Source organism: Balaenoptera ricei, chromosome 1, assembly GCF_028023285.1.
Source record: "Balaenoptera ricei isolate mBalRic1 chromosome 1, mBalRic1.hap2, whole genome shotgun sequence".
Classification (NCBI taxonomy): Eukaryota; Metazoa; Chordata; class Mammalia; order Artiodactyla; family Balaenopteridae; genus Balaenoptera; species Balaenoptera ricei.
Window position 1 is genome coordinate 113,326,922 of NC_082639.1, and position 17,063 is coordinate 113,343,984.

At 36.5% G+C, this 17,063-nt stretch overlaps 1 protein-coding gene across 6 annotated transcripts in view; it reads right to left on the reverse strand.

Moving 5' to 3' along the window:
- ASH1L (ASH1 like histone lysine methyltransferase) overlaps positions 1-17,063 on the reverse strand; it is a 210,619-nt gene that overhangs the window by 117,721 nt on the left and 75,835 nt on the right. For all 6 annotated transcript variants that reach the window (XM_059933231.1, XM_059933223.1, XM_059933240.1 and 3 more), the window contains 2 exons: positions 14,203-14,304; positions 4,660-5,401 (listed from right to left, as the gene is read on the reverse strand). In XM_059933231.1, coding sequence (XP_059789214.1) covers positions 4,660-5,401; positions 14,203-14,304 — 844 coding nt within the window. The remainder of the gene's footprint in view (positions 1-4,659; positions 5,402-14,202; positions 14,305-17,063) is intronic.

Sequence of the window (17,063 nt, forward strand, 5' to 3'; positions counted from 1 at the left end):
CAACAAACACATGAAACAATGCTCAACATCACTAATTATTAGAGAAATGCAAATCAAAACTACAATGAGGTATCACCTCACACTGGTCAGAATGGCCATCATCAAAAAATCTACAAACAATAAATGCTGGAGAGGGTGTGGAGAAAAGGGAACCCTCTTGCACTGTTGGGAATGTAAACTGATACAGCCACTATGGAGAACAGTATAGAGGTTCCTTAAAAAACTATATATAGAACTATCATATGACCCAGCAACCATAATTGAAAAAGACACATGCACCCCAATGTTCATTGCAGCACTATTACAATAGCCAGGATATGGAAGCAACCTAAATGTCCATCAACAGAAGAATGGATAAAGAAGATGTGGTACATATATACAATGGAATATTACTCCGCCATAAAAAGGAACAAAACTGGGTCATTTGTAGAGAAGTGGATGGACCTAGAGACTGTCATAAAGAGTGAAGTAACTCAGAAAGAGAAAAACAAATATCGTATATTAATGCATATATGTGGAGTCCAGAAAAATGGTACAGACGATCTTATTTGCAAAGCAGAAATAGAGACAAAGATGTAGAGAACAAACGAATGGATACCGAGAGCGTAAGGAGGGAGGTGGGATGAATTGGGAGATTGGGATTGACATATATACACTATCAATATCATGTATAAAATAGATAACTAATGAGAACCTACTGTATATAGCTCAGGGAACTCTACTCAATGCTCTGTGGTGATCTAAATGGGAAGGAAATCCAAAAAAGAGGGGATATATGTATACGTATAACTGATTCACTTTGCTGTACAGCAGAAACTAACACAACGTTGTAGAGAACTATACTCCACTAAAGATTAATTTTAAAAATAAAAATGTTTTCCTAAAACCCATCAGGGAATTCGGGCTTTTTAAGCATTACCTGTCCTGAACTCCTTGCTTGGCATCCTGTAATAAATGCTGCACTTTCCCTCACCACAACCTGGTGTCATTAGTTTGGCTTTACTGTGTACCGGCAACCAGACACAAGTTTTGTTTGGTAATATCTTCATTCATAAATTTTCAGCATTCTTGAAAATAATATAAGCATTAATGGCTATGAATCTCCCTCTAGGTACCTCTTTAGATACATCCCACAAATTTCAATATGTAGCACAGTATTTACTCACTTCTAAATATTTTTAATATTTTAATTGTAATTTTATTTTTTTACATGAGTTAAAAAAATTTTTTTTTCCTTTTAGATCCAGGATTTGAACCCAGGTTTTTCTGAGTCTAGAACCCAGCTCATAATCATTACAATATTCTTTTGCATTCTGGTTTGTTATTAATCAATGAATACTGATCAAACTCTTTAACATGGTGTACAAGGACCTCTGCAAGATCTGGTCCCTACCACCTCTTCTCTAGACTCATTTGACACCATACTACTCTAATTAATGTGTTTTGGCCGCAAAACATTTCCTTCATTTCCCTGAACCTGCCATGCCTTTTCATACTTACCAGTCTAAAATGTATGCTCTGGCGTTGCTCCTCTAAATAACAAATAAAGTCTGTTCTTCAGATTTTACCTTAGTCATTACTTCCACAAAAAAACTGAGTCAATTACCTTTAATATAAGCTCATAAACCTAAATAATTCTTCATAATAGTAGTTAGAATGTAAGAACCATGAGGATAGGGAATATTTCTATATTTGCTTACAATTGTATTTACCCTCAGCACATGAAATAATTTTGCAATAAATACCTAATTTAGAAATAAATGAAGAGGGACTTCCCTGGTGGTGCAGTGGTTAAGAATCCGCCTGCCGGGCTTCCCTGGTGGCGCAGTGGTTGAGAGTCTGCCTGCCAATGCAGGGGACACGGGTTCGAGCCCTGGTCTGGGAGGATCCCACATGCCGCGGAGCAACTAGGCCCATGAGCCACAATTGCTGAGCCTGCGTGACTGGAGCCTGTGCTCCGCAACAAGAGAGGCCGCGATAATGAGAGGCCCGCGCACCGCGATGAAGAGTGGCCCCCGCTCGCCACAACTAGAGAAAGCCCTCGCACAGAAACGAAGACCCAACACAGCCAAAAATAAATAAATAAATAAATAAATTAAAAAAAAAAAAAAAAAAGAATCCGCCTGCCAATGCAGGTGACATGGGTTCGAGCCCTGGTCCAGGAAGATCCCACATGCTGCGGAGCAACTAAGCCCGTGTGCCACAAATACTGCGCTGTGCTCTAGAGCCTGAGAGCCACAACTACTGAGCCCACGTGCCACAACTACTGAAGCCTGCACGCCCGGAGCTCGTGCTCCGCAACAAGAGAAGCTACTGCAGTGAGAAGCCCGTGCACTGCAACAAAGAGTAGCCCCTACTCGCTGCAAGTGGAGAAAGACAGTGTGCAGCAACGAAGACCCAACACAGCCAAAAATAAATAAATAAATTTATTTTTAAAATAAAATAAAGAAATAAATGAACAAACTCCTGCTATACAACAAGTGCTACAGTAGGTTCCAGTTCGAGAAAGGTGAAAAACTATTGCTATCTCTGGGAACTCACTGTGCCATGTCCTTGCCTACACAATCTCTTGAGGGTGGAAACTGTATCTTTCTCTTTATCATCTCCTCAAATTCCAGAATATAATTTTGTGGAAAATAAGTGTTTAATGTTGCTGACTAATGCTACTAGAACTTGCTGGAACAGAAGGGCTTATCTGAAAGAAAGCCTTTTCTCTGAGGCACATTTTTAACATGACCCTTCCTAAAGTGAATGGTTAAGATGTCTCAAATTGTCACTTTCTTACTATAGCGAAGGCAAAAGTCATTCTCTTTGTAGATATTTTAAAAGCCTCAGTAATTAAAACAGAAATAACAGATTGATAACAAAACAGACTGATGGGAAGAGAATATAAAAATATAAAAGAACACCCTAAGACCCAAAGATATTTAAGAATTTATTATATGATAAAGGTATCATTTCAAACAAGTAGGGAAATGATGATCAATTAATAGTGGTAAGACCATCATTTAAAAATTCAAAAAATTTAAATCCCTTAATTAAATTTTTTCCCCTTTCAAAAAAACCCCAAAACTTCACAAAAATCCAATGGGAATATAAATTATAGACACTACATATAAAACAAAAATGCTTACAAATCTGCAACCTTGATAAATAACTGGCAATAAACATAGCACTCACTCATACCTTATACAAGAATAAATTTCAGCTGATTTAAGACCTATATGTAAAAAAGTAATATGTAACCCTTTGAAGGAGAATAATTAAATTATGATATATTCCTGACATGCAATAAGGTAATTCTATATGTACTAAATGACAAGATCACCAAGATATACAAAGAGAAAAGTTGTTACAAAATTAAGTGTACTATGTATGTTACCACTTATATAAAATAACAGCTTTGCATATGCACATATTTGTAAATGCATAAGAAAAGTATCAAAGGATACACAATATATTGTTAACAGTCTTACCCATGAAAATAGGATTTGATAAGAAATGAGATCATGTGAAGTGACTTTAACTCCTGAATCAGTAAACTTCTAGTTTCACTGATTTATTTATGACCATGTATTCTCAGGAAAAAATTTTAAATCCCATATATTCTCTATAAAAAAAGTATTTTTTCATAGACGTATGCATAGACAGCTACGAAAAACTTCTGTAAACAGAGGTGGTCCAGTGGTTAAGACTTTGTGCTTCCACGGCAGGGGACACGGGTTCCATCCCTGGTCAGGGAACTAAGATCCCATATGCCACATGGAGAGGCCAATAAATAAATAAATACATAAAATTAAAACCAAATATTCCTTCAGGGAAAGAATCTGGTTGGATATATAACAAAAGGATTAAATGGTCTTCTCGGGGGTGGGGGTGGAGGGTGATTTTTTACTTCTGCCCTACACCTTTTGGGGAAAAGTAAAAATATAAAAAAGAAACTATTAAAAAACAATCTAGGGGCTTCCCTGGTAGCGCAGTAATTAAGCATCTGCCTGCCAATGCAGGGGACACGGGTTCGAGCCCTGGTCTGGGAAGATCCCACAGGTCACGGAGCAACTAAGCCCGTGCACCACAATTACTGAGCCTGCGCTCTAGAGCCCGCGAGCCACAAATACTGAAGCCCGAGCGCCTAGTGCCCGTGCTCTGCAACAAGAAGCCACCACAATGAGAAGCCGTGCACGGCAACAAAGAGTAGCCCCTGCTTGCTGCAACTAAAGAAAGCCCACGCGCAGCAACAAAGACCCAACGCAGCCATAAATGAATTAATTAATTAAGAAAAAAATCTAACATGCAGAAAGACTTAAAAAATGTATTTGACGATAGGGATGAAAAGTTTTAGAGCACAAAGGAGATAAGATAGTGTGATAGTAAAAATAATTCCACTCATATTTATACACTGGATAAAACACACAATCTCTCTGGGTCTTGATTTCCTCATCTGTATAGTAAGGGCCTTGTGTTAGATTGCTACATTCCCCCTTGCTTCTTAATTATTTATAATTTTGGACAGCCATAAGTAAGAACGCTTAGAACAGAAAAGAACAGGTCTTATATAGTAAAAGGTTGTTAGATTAAATGAACAATTCAGCTGCACAGATATGTTACATTTGTGCATAAGCTAGTTTCCTCTACTCAAAATGTTAAACAAGAAATTACCTTTTAGTATTTTCTTGTTCTTCTTCTTCTGGGAATGGCTTCTGCTTTTTCTTGGTCTGTTCTTCCAACAGCCAACTTTTCCTCTTCAATCCCTTTTTATGTTCTGAGTTCAGGTTTACACTCTGAACGACAGCTTCAATGACATCTGTAACTGTATCAGGGCCAAGGTGCAGTGCTGTTCCTTCTTCACCTTCATTTAATTCTGGGCCGACAAACTGGGCAGCTTGGAATGCTTGCATTGATACCACAGCCTGGAGGGGACATTTCCGAGGTCGACCTGGTCTGCGTTTCACAAAGTTATTCCCTGTCCTGGCCTGTCTTTGAAGTTTTTTGGCTTTTAAAATTTTATTGACGTGGTCTAGGTTTTTCTTGGTGGCCAAGATTTTGTCATAATTGCACATTTTCCGAGCTTGGCGCTGCATAGCTTCTACTACACTTCTCTTGATATGATGGGGGGAATGGCTGCTGGGCAACTTTTCAGAAAGGAGTGAGATGCTACTACTGCAAGAGTCACTGGGGACTGCAGGCACTAGAAGGCTGTCTGGTTTTCCCAGGGTTCGCTCCTTGCTGTGGCTATGGACTGGACTGGAGGAAGGTGGCACAGAGGCAGATGCAATCACAGCATCAATATTTTTCTCCAGGGGCTCTTGGTCCTCATGTTGTACCAACCGCTGCAGCAGACTATCCACAGAGTCATCCCCAGAAGAAACCAATCTTGGACTTCGAGACGGAACTCCGTTCACTAAATAAGACAACAAATCACACATGATAAAAACTGAACACAACTAGTTATTTAAATAACTTTACAAAGGATAAAAGACGAGGAATACCACTCTATTTATCATAGCAAGATTAAATATCATAATATTGGGTTGGCCAAAAAAGTGCCTTCGGTTTTTAAGTAAAAATAAAAGACACATTTTTCATTTTCACCAAGAACTTTATTGAACAACGTATTCACCCTTTTGTTCCACTACCTTCTGCCATTTTTCAGGCAACTTCATAATTCCATCTTCCCAAAACTTTTTATCTTTTTGAGCAAAGAACTGTTCCAGGTGCCTTTTACAGTCTTCCAGGGAATAGAAATTTTTTCCATTAAGAGAATTTTGTAAAGACCTAAATAAATGGAAATCTGAAGGTGCAACGTCTGGTGAATATGGAGGATGAATCAGAACTTCCCAGACAAGCTGTAACAGTTTTTGCCTGGTCATCAGAGAAACATGCGGTCTTGCGTTATCCTGATGGAAGATTATGAGTTTTCTGCTGACTAATTCTGGATCATCAACTGCTGCTTTCAGTTGGTCTAACTGGGAGAAGTATTTGCTGGAATTACTCGTTTTGTTTTCCAGAAGGAGTTCATAATAGAGGACTCCCTTTCAATCCCACCATATATACAACATCACCTTCTTTGGATGAAGACCGGCCTTAGATGTGGTTGTTGGTGGTTCATTTCGCTTGCCCCATGATCCCTTCCATTCCACATTATTGTTCAGTATCCACTTTTCATCGCCCGTCACAATTTGCTTTGAAAATGGAACATTTTCGTTATGTTCAGTAGAGATTAGCATGTGGAAATACGGTGAAGAAGGTTTTTTTTCGCTTAACTTATGTGGAACCCAAACATCGCAGCGATTCACATAACCAAGCTGATGCGAATGATTTTCAACACTTGATTTAGATTATTTTGAGTATGGCGGCTATCTCCCACATGGTATAATGTTGGCTGTTCTCAATTAATGTCTCGATTTGATCGCTATCAACTTCAACTGGTCTACCCGACCGTGGAGCACCGTCCAGTGAGAAATCTCCAGCACGAAACTTCACAAACCATTTCTGACACGTTCGATCAGTCACAGCACCTTCTCCAACCACTGCACAAATCTTTTCTTGTATTTCGGTTGTGTTTTTACCTTTCTTGAAATAATAAAGCATAATATGCCAAAAATGTTGCTTTTTTCCTTCCATCTTCAATATTAAAATGGCTACACAAAAATTCACCAATTTCGATAAGTCTTTTTTTATTTTTTTAAGAATTTATTTATTTATTTTTGGCTGTGTTGGGTCTTCGTTACTACACGCAGTCTTTCTCTAGTTGCAGCGAGAGGGGGCTACTCTTCGTTGAGGTGTGCGGGTTTCTTATCGCGGTGGCTTCTCTTGCTGCGGAGCACGGGCTTTAGGCACACAGGCTTCAGTAGTTGTGGCACACAGGCTCAGTAGTTGTGGCTTGCGGGCTCTAGAGTGCAGGCTCAGTAGTTGTGGTGCATGGGTTCAGTTGCTCCGTGGCATGTGGGATCTTCCCGGACTAGGGATCGAACCCATGTCCCCTGCATTGGCAGGTGGATTCTTAACTACTGCGCCACAAGGGAAGTCCTGATAAGTCTTTTTTTTAAATGTACGCTGATATGACAACTGTCACATACAATCTAACAAAATTGTTTTGAATGAAGTTAAAGACAACTAAGTGCTACTAGAACCATCTTGCAGAAAAAACCGAACGAACCTTTTGGCCAGCCCAATACCATATGCATTTGTCTTTCACAGGCAACTTGATAGTTTCCTGAATAAGGTACATTACAGTACCCACAATAAATTCAAAGTTGGCCCATGTTTCCCTAATAATATGTGGTGGGTCAAAAAAACAATTCTCACTCTCTGAGATGAGGAGCAGAAAGAATAGAGCTTACTTCTTTAAAAATGAAGGTCCAGTTAGGAGACTCAACAGCTAAATATTGAATAAAGAACTGAACTTTAAATACATATATTTCTAGTCCAGTGCTTTTTCTGATATTTTAAGTGCAAAGGAATAAAAGTGAAATTCTCACCAGGGAAGCCCCGTTCAGTGGTGTTTTTGACAGATTTCTTAGGAATTTTTCTATAGATCATATCATCTGTAAACAGATATTTTTTTCTTCTTCCTTTCCTATCTGTATGCCTTTTATTTCTAAAAATCAGGTTTTTAAAAAAATTAAAAATGGATGTTAGATTGTGGCAAATGTTTTCTCTTTACCTAGTTAGATGATTATGATTTTCTCACTGTTAATTTTGTAAAATACATTAATTGATTTTCTAATGTTAATCCAACCTTGCATTCCTGAAATAAACCCATGTAGTCATGGTATGCTATATATTCAACATACTGGACTCTATCTGATAATATTTTGTACCGTTTGCATTCATGCTTACTAGTGTGGTTTTCTGGTAACGTGTTGCCTGGTTTCAGAATCAGGGTAATGCTGGCCTCATAAAATGAGTTGGGAAAATGCTCCTACTTTCTGGAATAGTTTTTATATACTTAGTATTATTTTTTCCTTAAATATTCATGATTGAAGCTATTTGGGCTTTGAGTTTTCATTGTAGAATGGTTTTAAACTGCAAGTTCAATTTCTTAAATAGATGTAGGGCTCTTTAGGCTACTCTTGAGTTTTAGTAGCTGGTGTTTTTCAAAGAATGTGCTCTTTTTTATCAAATTTATTGGCATAAAACTGTTCATTATGCTCCCTTATTGTCCTGCTATGGTATGTAGCAATTGCACTGATATCCTCTCTTTCATTCTTGATACTGCTAATTCAATTTCTTTTTTCTTAATCCTTTCAGCTACAGTTCTCCTTTTTAAAAATTTTTTTTCGATAAACCAGTATAAGCTTTCATTGATTTCTCTATGTTTTCTGTTTATTTTTGCTCTTATATTTATCATTTTTCTTCCATCTAATTTGGGTTTCATTTGTTCTACTGTCTTTAGCTTCCTAAAGGTGAGAGTTTGGGCTCAGACCTTTTTTGTTTAATAATGTAACTTTGTAAAGCTAAAAACACAGACTTAGCTATACCCCATAAAATTTTTATGTGTTTTCATTTTTATTCAATTTAAAAGATTTTCTAATTTTGTCTGTGATTTCCTCTTTGACTTATGGGCTATTTAGAAGTGTGTTGTTAACTTTTCACTTATTTGGGGAATGTCAAGATATCTTCTGTTACTGAATTCTAATTCAATTCCATTGTGTTCTTAAAATATATTCTGTATGATTTCAAACTTTTAAAGTTTATTAAGACGTTTTATGGTCCAGAATATGATGCTATCTTGATATAATTCCACATGAACTTCAAAAGAATATAAGAAAAGGGTGTTTTATATTTATTTACTGAAAATTTCTGGAACCCTTCATTCCTTTGGTAGAGCCATGTTTCCATCTACTATGATCTTTCTGTTTGAAGAACATTTCTACTACTGTAAACCTGCTGGCAACAAATTCTTTAAGCTTGTTTTTCTGATAATATTTATTTTGCCTTCATTTCTGAAGGGTATTTCACTGGTTATGGAATATTAAATTGATAGGTTTTTTTCCCCTTCCAGCATTTTAAAGACATCATTTTTATTGTCTTCTGTCTTACAACATCTCTGACAATCCATCTGCTGTGATTCGTTCCAGTGTTTCTCTGTATACTATGTGTTTTCTTGTCTCTTTGCTTTTGCTGGTTAATTTTAAGATTTTCTCTTAACCACTGGTTTTAAGAAATTTGATAATGATGTCCCTTGATTTCTGTATGTTTGTGTATCCTGCTTGGGATTTGTAGGACTTCATGGATCTATGGGTTGATAACTTTCATTAAGTGTGAAAAAGTTCTGAGGATTATTTCTTCAAATATTTTTTATTCCTCCTTATAAGACTCAGAGCCTATGTATGTTGGCCCTGCTGATACTGTACCACAGGTCACTGAAATTCCATTCATTTTATATCAGTCTTTTTCCCCACCTCTACAACTCATTTTAGATAGATTTTATTAGTATTTCTGCAAGTTCAAAGATCTTTTCTTCTGTAGTGTCTAATCTGCTGTTATCCCATTCAGTGAAATTTTCATTTCAGATATTTATCACCTAAAGAAGTTAACATTAGATTTTAAAAATATCTTCCATTTTTACTATTCGCTATATTCATGTTTTCCTTTAAATTCTCAAAGATAGCTGTTTTAATGTACTTGTCTGTTAATTCCATCACATGTTATTTTTGTGGCAGTTCCCACTGACTGATTTTTATTCCACTAAGTCATATTTTCTTGCTTCTTGGCATGTCTATTAATTTTTGATTGGATGCTGGACACTGTAATGATACACTGTTAAAAAGGAAGACAGCAAAATCTGAGCATTTAACATGTTAAGTTGGAGAAATTGTTCATACATAGTTTCTGGTTGATTTATTTGCCTTTCAATTGCAAAATAAAGGCTGCCATTCCTGGGCTGCTGGAGTAAATGAGAAGGTTAGGTCAACCAAGATGGAGGATACACTGATCAAGAAAAGCTTAGCTTTATACTGAACAGAAATTAAGCTTGCCTTTGGCTCTGCAAGGCAACTGGGGGCACGACCAACCTACAACAAATTTTAATTAATTTTTTTCTTTGTCTCACAGGCAATATAAATCTGCATGAGAGACAGAAGGTGAGTATGAGCTTGTGTTCAGAAACTCTTTTTTCTGCTCCACCCAAAGCTAAAACTGAAACAAGGATCTAGCTTCTGTGATAGATTTGTTTCTATTTGCTCTTACACTGGTAACACCATTAAGGAGTTACACATTTATACAGGGAAATCTGATGTGAACTTCTGTCTGCTGGAGTTCTAGGCTTTGTCCTTTGTCTCTTATACCTGGATGTGTTCCAATAACCAGGCTCTATACCATCAGGACTCAAGCAGATGTCAAGTAGCTCTAATGCTCTTTATTTGTGTTGAATCAAGCTTTCTGAAAGTCTCTGGTTTTCTATTTATGTATTTCAAAGTTCAGTAAATGTTTTAAGAAATGTTTTCCACATTTTATCTAGTATTTTTAGTTCTTGGTACTGAGAAGTTTGTTTCCTCTGCACATCTAATCTACCACACTGCTGGAAATAAAGAGGTCTAATCTATTCCAATGCTACCTAAATTCTAACTGTCCCCTTTCCTCATCTCAAGCCTCCAAATTGCTCTAACTTTACCTCTGCCTGCAAACTGTTTTAAAAAATCTTTTCCCCGGGACTTCCCTGGTGGCGCAGTGGTTAAGAATCCGCCTGCCAATGCAGGGGACACCGGTTTGAGCCCTGGTCCGAGAAGATCCCACATGCTGTGGAGCAACTAAGCCTGTGAGCCACAACTACTGAGCCTGCGCTCTAGAGCCCGCGAGCCACGACTACTGAAGCCTGCATGCCTAGAGCCCGTGCTCCGCCAGAAGAGAAGCCACCACAATGAGAAGCCCGTGCTCCACAACAAAGAATAGCCCCTGCTTGCCACAACTAGAGAAAGCCCGTGTGCAGCAACGAAGACTCAACGCAGCCAAAAAAAACAAAAACCACTTTCCCCCAATCATTTCACACTTTCTGTCCAAATCTTTCTTGACCTCTTTATGACGTCTGACATTAAGAGACTTCTATGACATGTACTCTTTACTTTTTTTATTAAAAAACTATTTAAAAATTTTATGTCATTCACTGACATCTTTTCATCCACTTCCCTCTCAAATCTAATGTATCTTAAATCTCCAACTCTGTCATCTTTTCAAATTACACTTTCTCCCTGGGCAACCTCATTCACTGTCAAATTCAAGTTTATCTACATACTGCTAGATCTGTATCTCTACCATAGGTGTCATAAACTATAAACCACACCTATCTAACATCTCTACCTCAAAAGCCCAAAGACAGCTCAAATTTTATATATCCAAACCTGAAGCCATTATCTACTGTCTTCATGCATTTCTCTTGCCACAGTCCATTCTCCATATTGTAATGTTTTGCATTTTTCTAAAATGCCTATGTGGCAGACTATATTATTATTCATAAATATTTGCTGCTCCTCCCTTGATAGGATTATACTTCCCATACTTCCTTGACATAAGACTTAACCATGTGACTTGCTCTGGCATTGAAATGTGAGAACTAACGTATGTTACTTCTGGGCAGAAATTTTAAGAGCTAGTTAGTGCTTTACTGTGGCCTTTTACTCTCTTTCATAAGACAAGCAACATTCCAGATAGATAGAGGCTGCTCCATCAGACAGGATACTAGAGGGAAGACAACATGGAGCAGACCCGTCATGGTCATATAGCATGAATAAAAAATAAGCCTTTGTTGTTTTCAGTCACTGAAATTTTGGGATCTTTTTTAGCACTGCAAAATCTAGCCTATTCTCATTGATACAATATATGAAATAATTTTCATCTTCCCTGTTCAAAATCCTTCAATAGCTCCCAACTGCATCTACAATAAAGTTTCAATTCCCTCAAATAAAAAAATACACCATATCTGATATAGTCCATTATTACTTTTACAACTTCATGTCCTTGTCCCACTTGTCTACTCAAATTATAGTAGTATATATGTCACATTTTCAGTATGTCAGTGGTTAGTGCTTGAGTTCCTCTGTGTGTCATAACATTTTGGATACTGGCCTGTTATAGAATTTAACACACTTTTTAATTGGTGAATATGTCCAAATCCTTGAGGACAGGAACCTTATCTTATTCATATTTGTATCCCCAGCGCTCTGTATATACAGTAACCCTAAATAAATAGTTTACTAAAGTAAAACATTTTGGTGATTTTCTTCATAGATATGTCTCTTATTGAAATCTCATTCATTTTTTTCAGGGGTTGGCAAACTTCTTCTATAAGAAGAGAGATAGTAAATATTTTAGGCTTTTGAGGACACACACAATTTCTCACATATAATTTTTTCTTTCCCTTTAAAAAAACAGAAACAAAAAACAACCCTTTAAAAATGTAAAATCAATTCTTAGCTTGAAGGCTGCACAAAAAAGAGGCCTTGGACAACATTAGTCCACAGGCTATGGTTTGCTGAACCCTGGTCTAGGCTGACACCATCAAAATTAGTCAGTCATTGTTAAAGAGTTTAAGTCTCCCCAAAGTAGTGTAAAGACAAAGTACTATGAGAGACAAAACTACCATTGCTGTTTGAATTTCACTGTACCTTTGGCACAATGGTACTAATAAAAAGCTTCAAATATGGTGAAGATAATCATCAAATAAAAATTAAACAAATTTACCATATTGATACAATTTGACAGTGAGCCCTTGTACTGATGAAGAAATTAAATTTTCTGACCGTAAGTCTTAAGTGATCTCCTAATTAAAACCACATGGACAGAAAGCTAAGAAATGATATGTGACTGCTTGCTAAAACTTTCGAAGTCTTCTAAGTGTTATCAATAAGGCTCTACATGACTGGTCCCTACCTGCCCTTCCAGCCTCATATTCAGTCACTGCCTTTACTCCAACCACACTGGCTCTTTTATTTAATTTCTTGAACTCACTATTCTCCCCTTTACATATATTACTCCCACTACTGGGAATGAAAACTACCACTCCCCATTTCTCCTGATAATACTGATAAATTAAAAATGATTTCCTACTCTCCAATCCCTGGTAAAGGTAGAAGATATATATCATTATTATCATTATTTTTTTTTTTTTTTGGTAAACACACATACTATCAGTAAAAAGAAAACTGAGAGTACAACCTAAATCTAAGTATAAAGTACACAGATATGTTATACTGTATGAAGAGGTTATATTATATTTAAAATATGTAAACATTACAAATTTTAAAAGTTGATTAGAAATAAATATTAATAGAGGTTCTTCTTACAACCTCAAATTGTTTTACATATCTCAAAGATTTGTAAATGCTACTGGAAACTATCACTTTACTAAATAATTTTATATATATATATCTAAGTCTTTATTAAATAGCTCTAATCTACACTCCCCTATTACACTACACACCCCATTACCTCAATTCGACTTTCAAAATCTGTATTTTTGTGTGTGCCTACCCTTGTACCTATTCATTCTGAATTATCCCTTCTGAACTATATCAAAATCACTATACCTCTACAAACTTTCAGTTATAGGATAAATTAAGTACTAGGGATGTAAGTACAACATGATAAGTAAAATTAACACTGCTGTATATTATATATTAAAGTTGTTAAGAGAGTAAATCCTAAGAGTTCTCATCACAAGGAAAAAAATGTTTTTCTTTTTCTTTTATTTTATATCTATATGAGATGATGGATGTTCAGTAAACTTATTGTGGTAATCATTTCATGATATGAGTAAGTCAAATCATTATGTTGTACACCTTATACAGTGCTGTATGTCAATTATATCTCAATAAAACTGGAAGAAAAAAATCACTATACCTCATGGAGTATGCTTAACTGGACATGAAAGGGGTAAAAGGTGAACACTATTTTATTGTTTCAATATACATTATTATTCTCACATCGCAGGACCACTTCTGTTTGTTTTTTCTAAATATTATACTGCAAGCTAATGAATCGTAATCTACAGTGTAAAGCTATTATAAGGGAGTTCCCTGGTGGTCTAGAGGTTAGGATTTGGCGTTTTCACTGCCGTGGCCCAGGTTTAATCCCTAGTCGGGGAACTGAGATCTCGCAAGCCATGCGGCACGGCCAAAGAAAAAAATCTATTTTAAGTCTGTTGTTCACAAGTTAACAGTTGGGAAATTATCTTCAAAGTCTGTTAAAACAAATAGCACTTGCCTGTCGAAGAAGTACTCTCAGATGAAGACCTCTTTCGCGTAGGGCTACAGTTTGTGCTCTCTGATGGTCGCTGGGAAGACTTATCTGAAGTTGGCTGGGAACCTGGAGAGACAGGAAAAGACAGAAATCATAGGAAAATCCAAGTCTAAAAATAAAGTTAAACCATTCTGTGTTAGAACTGTAATATTTTAGTTGTTGCCACTGCCATTCTCTGAAATAATATGACTTTCAAGCTGGCAATAAGAGGACATTAAGCGAAGGACAAATGACACTAGATGTTGCGGACAGAATTCCACAGGTCTCATATACATAATTTCTCCTGTTACGTTAATAGAGGAAAAACTAGTTTTAGTGGAAGAATGAAAAAAATATATGATTTAGTTTTTATGTATTACACTATGAAACATATTATTAAGATATTTATTGATAAAAATTACTAGCAATAATCTAATCAAATCTGTTCTTGATTATTGACTCAAATTCATCATATAAACTGACAAAACCTACAATGCAATTAATTAGGAACAACTGATGTGAGAAAAGCAGGTCCAACCTGCGCATTTTATTTAATAGAATCAGAGATGAAAATTAAGAGTTGAACCTTAAATCCACACATTCCATATAATCCAGAAAACACTCTGAAAGAATTTGTTATTAATTTATACATGGAATAGAATAAGCCTCCTTTAACGCTTACTTAAAGTTCCTTGGTTGTATACATAGAAGTTCATGAAGACAAAGAAACTCCATTTCCTTTAAAAAAAAAAAAAAGTCTCATACTCTTACCAAAACCCCAAATAAACGCAGCATAAGTTAACACAACTCTTATTCAAGAGAAAAGTATGTCGTTCAGGAAAGACTATTTCCTGAATAAAATATACTTGGCTCTGATATTAAGACTCCTTATACCCTAAAAAGCCAGCTGTTGAGAATACATAATGAATGTCAACCTGTTTGTCAAAAAACTAGTAGCACTCTGAAATGTTCACTCTTAACTTGAAAAAAATTACAAATAAAAAGCCTTACATATAAACTGGAGGCCCAAAAGGTACCATAAATCAAATACTTGAAGATGAGATTTTTTAAAGTTCTGCCTCTAAATGAGAGTTAACTCCTTAATGAACGGACTAACTGACTGAAGGACAACTTGGGGACAGAAGAACTCAATGGAGCTAAGTTTCTAATATTTCCCTTAATAGTAAACCATGAGCTTTGTTTTAATCACGCAGTATCTTAAATCACATCACTGTACATACTCTTTCAGCAGGCTCTTTTAGCGTTGATCAGGTGAGATGTAAGACTATGTGTTGCCATTCAAGAGTAACAAATTAGATTTTGGGGAAATTGATGTGATAGTACCTCCTACTTTGAAAACACAGTGATGACTACAGTAAGATATAATTAAGAAGCAAGACTGTTTATTGTTGAATCTTAAAAACAGATACAAAAGGGATTTTAAAAACCAACAGTACAATAAATCCCCCTAGAGTGTGGTTCAGATAAGATTTCCATTAAAGAGCTAAATACCACAATAAAATAGATAAGAAGTAAAAGCCCAGGCATCAGTGAAGACATAACTTTAAGTATTAATACTGAAAAATTCATATACTGAACAGATAAATATTTCCTACTCAGACACACAGCCAAGACAGAAGACAACAGTGGCCAAGAAGCTTGAGACATCATTGAACTCTCTTTATCATTACTCTCCTGACGAATGGACAATCTTAGATTAAGAACTAGGGAAAGAAGGGGTTGGAGAGCACTTTTTATAAAGTCTTCTCTCTCAGCCATAAACTAACATTTATTGACTACAGTTTATATGTTTGGCACTATGCTAGACAATGTGGAGGTGGGGGGAGGGAGAGACATTAAAAACAGTATAATAGTTTCTGCCCTCAAGGAGCTTATTTAGGGTCTTGTATGTTATCATGTATTACACTTCAGGTGGCATTTGTGCCATCCATTCTTGAGCTCCGTCTTCAGTTTCTACGCTATTTGGCAACGTTTCCCAAATTTCTTGGTCATCTTCAAGAAAGTCTTGATGAAGGCTTCAACTATACCTTTGATCATCAGGATATCCTGAGAATCACCCTGCCTGGCCTCACCCACCTCAGGGTAAAAGAGGGTACAGGCACTTTCTTCAAAGCTCCTTCTTTTGGTGGCATCTGGAGCTGCAGAGGAGGCAGTGGGAGGTGGAATGGGGGTCAGATCCCCGGAGATCGTTATTGGCAGCTTTGTACAGCAATTCCTGAGAAACTGAAACAATTGAGAGAGAGATGGCTTAGCTCACTTAGCTTCTGAGCCATTTTTCATTTCCTGAAAGTAATGGAGGCCAGCAGCCTATTCTTAGGATGTAATAGGAAACTGGAATAAAACTTCATTCAGGAGGGTTCTCCTTTTTCATATCAAAAAGTCTGTTTGAATTCCCTGTTCATACAGAGCAGAGTTGTTCTTAACAATTTTCCATATTTAAGGGGGAATAAAGTTGTATCCCTAAGATACAGATCTCTAGGGCTTGATAATCAGCAGATCTAGACGTTTATTTCACTTAAAAACATTGCTTATAGGAACAGTAAGAGGATGAGGATACCTGAAAAAAAAAAACATTAACTAATGATGTAAAGCAACCAAGTTTAAGACTGGAAAATGATGATATAAACTCATATGCAAGAGGTAATAACCTGTTAAAGATGTTCAAAAGCATGTTAAAACTGGCCTAATAGCAGAAATCATATGAAATTGGCAAACACTATCTCTAATACTGCCAGAAACATACTGTTTTATAAGTGCCATTATGCAACTGGGTGGATGGGGAAGAACAAGATATTGCCCAGAGAACTAGCATGTCCATTTCAAAA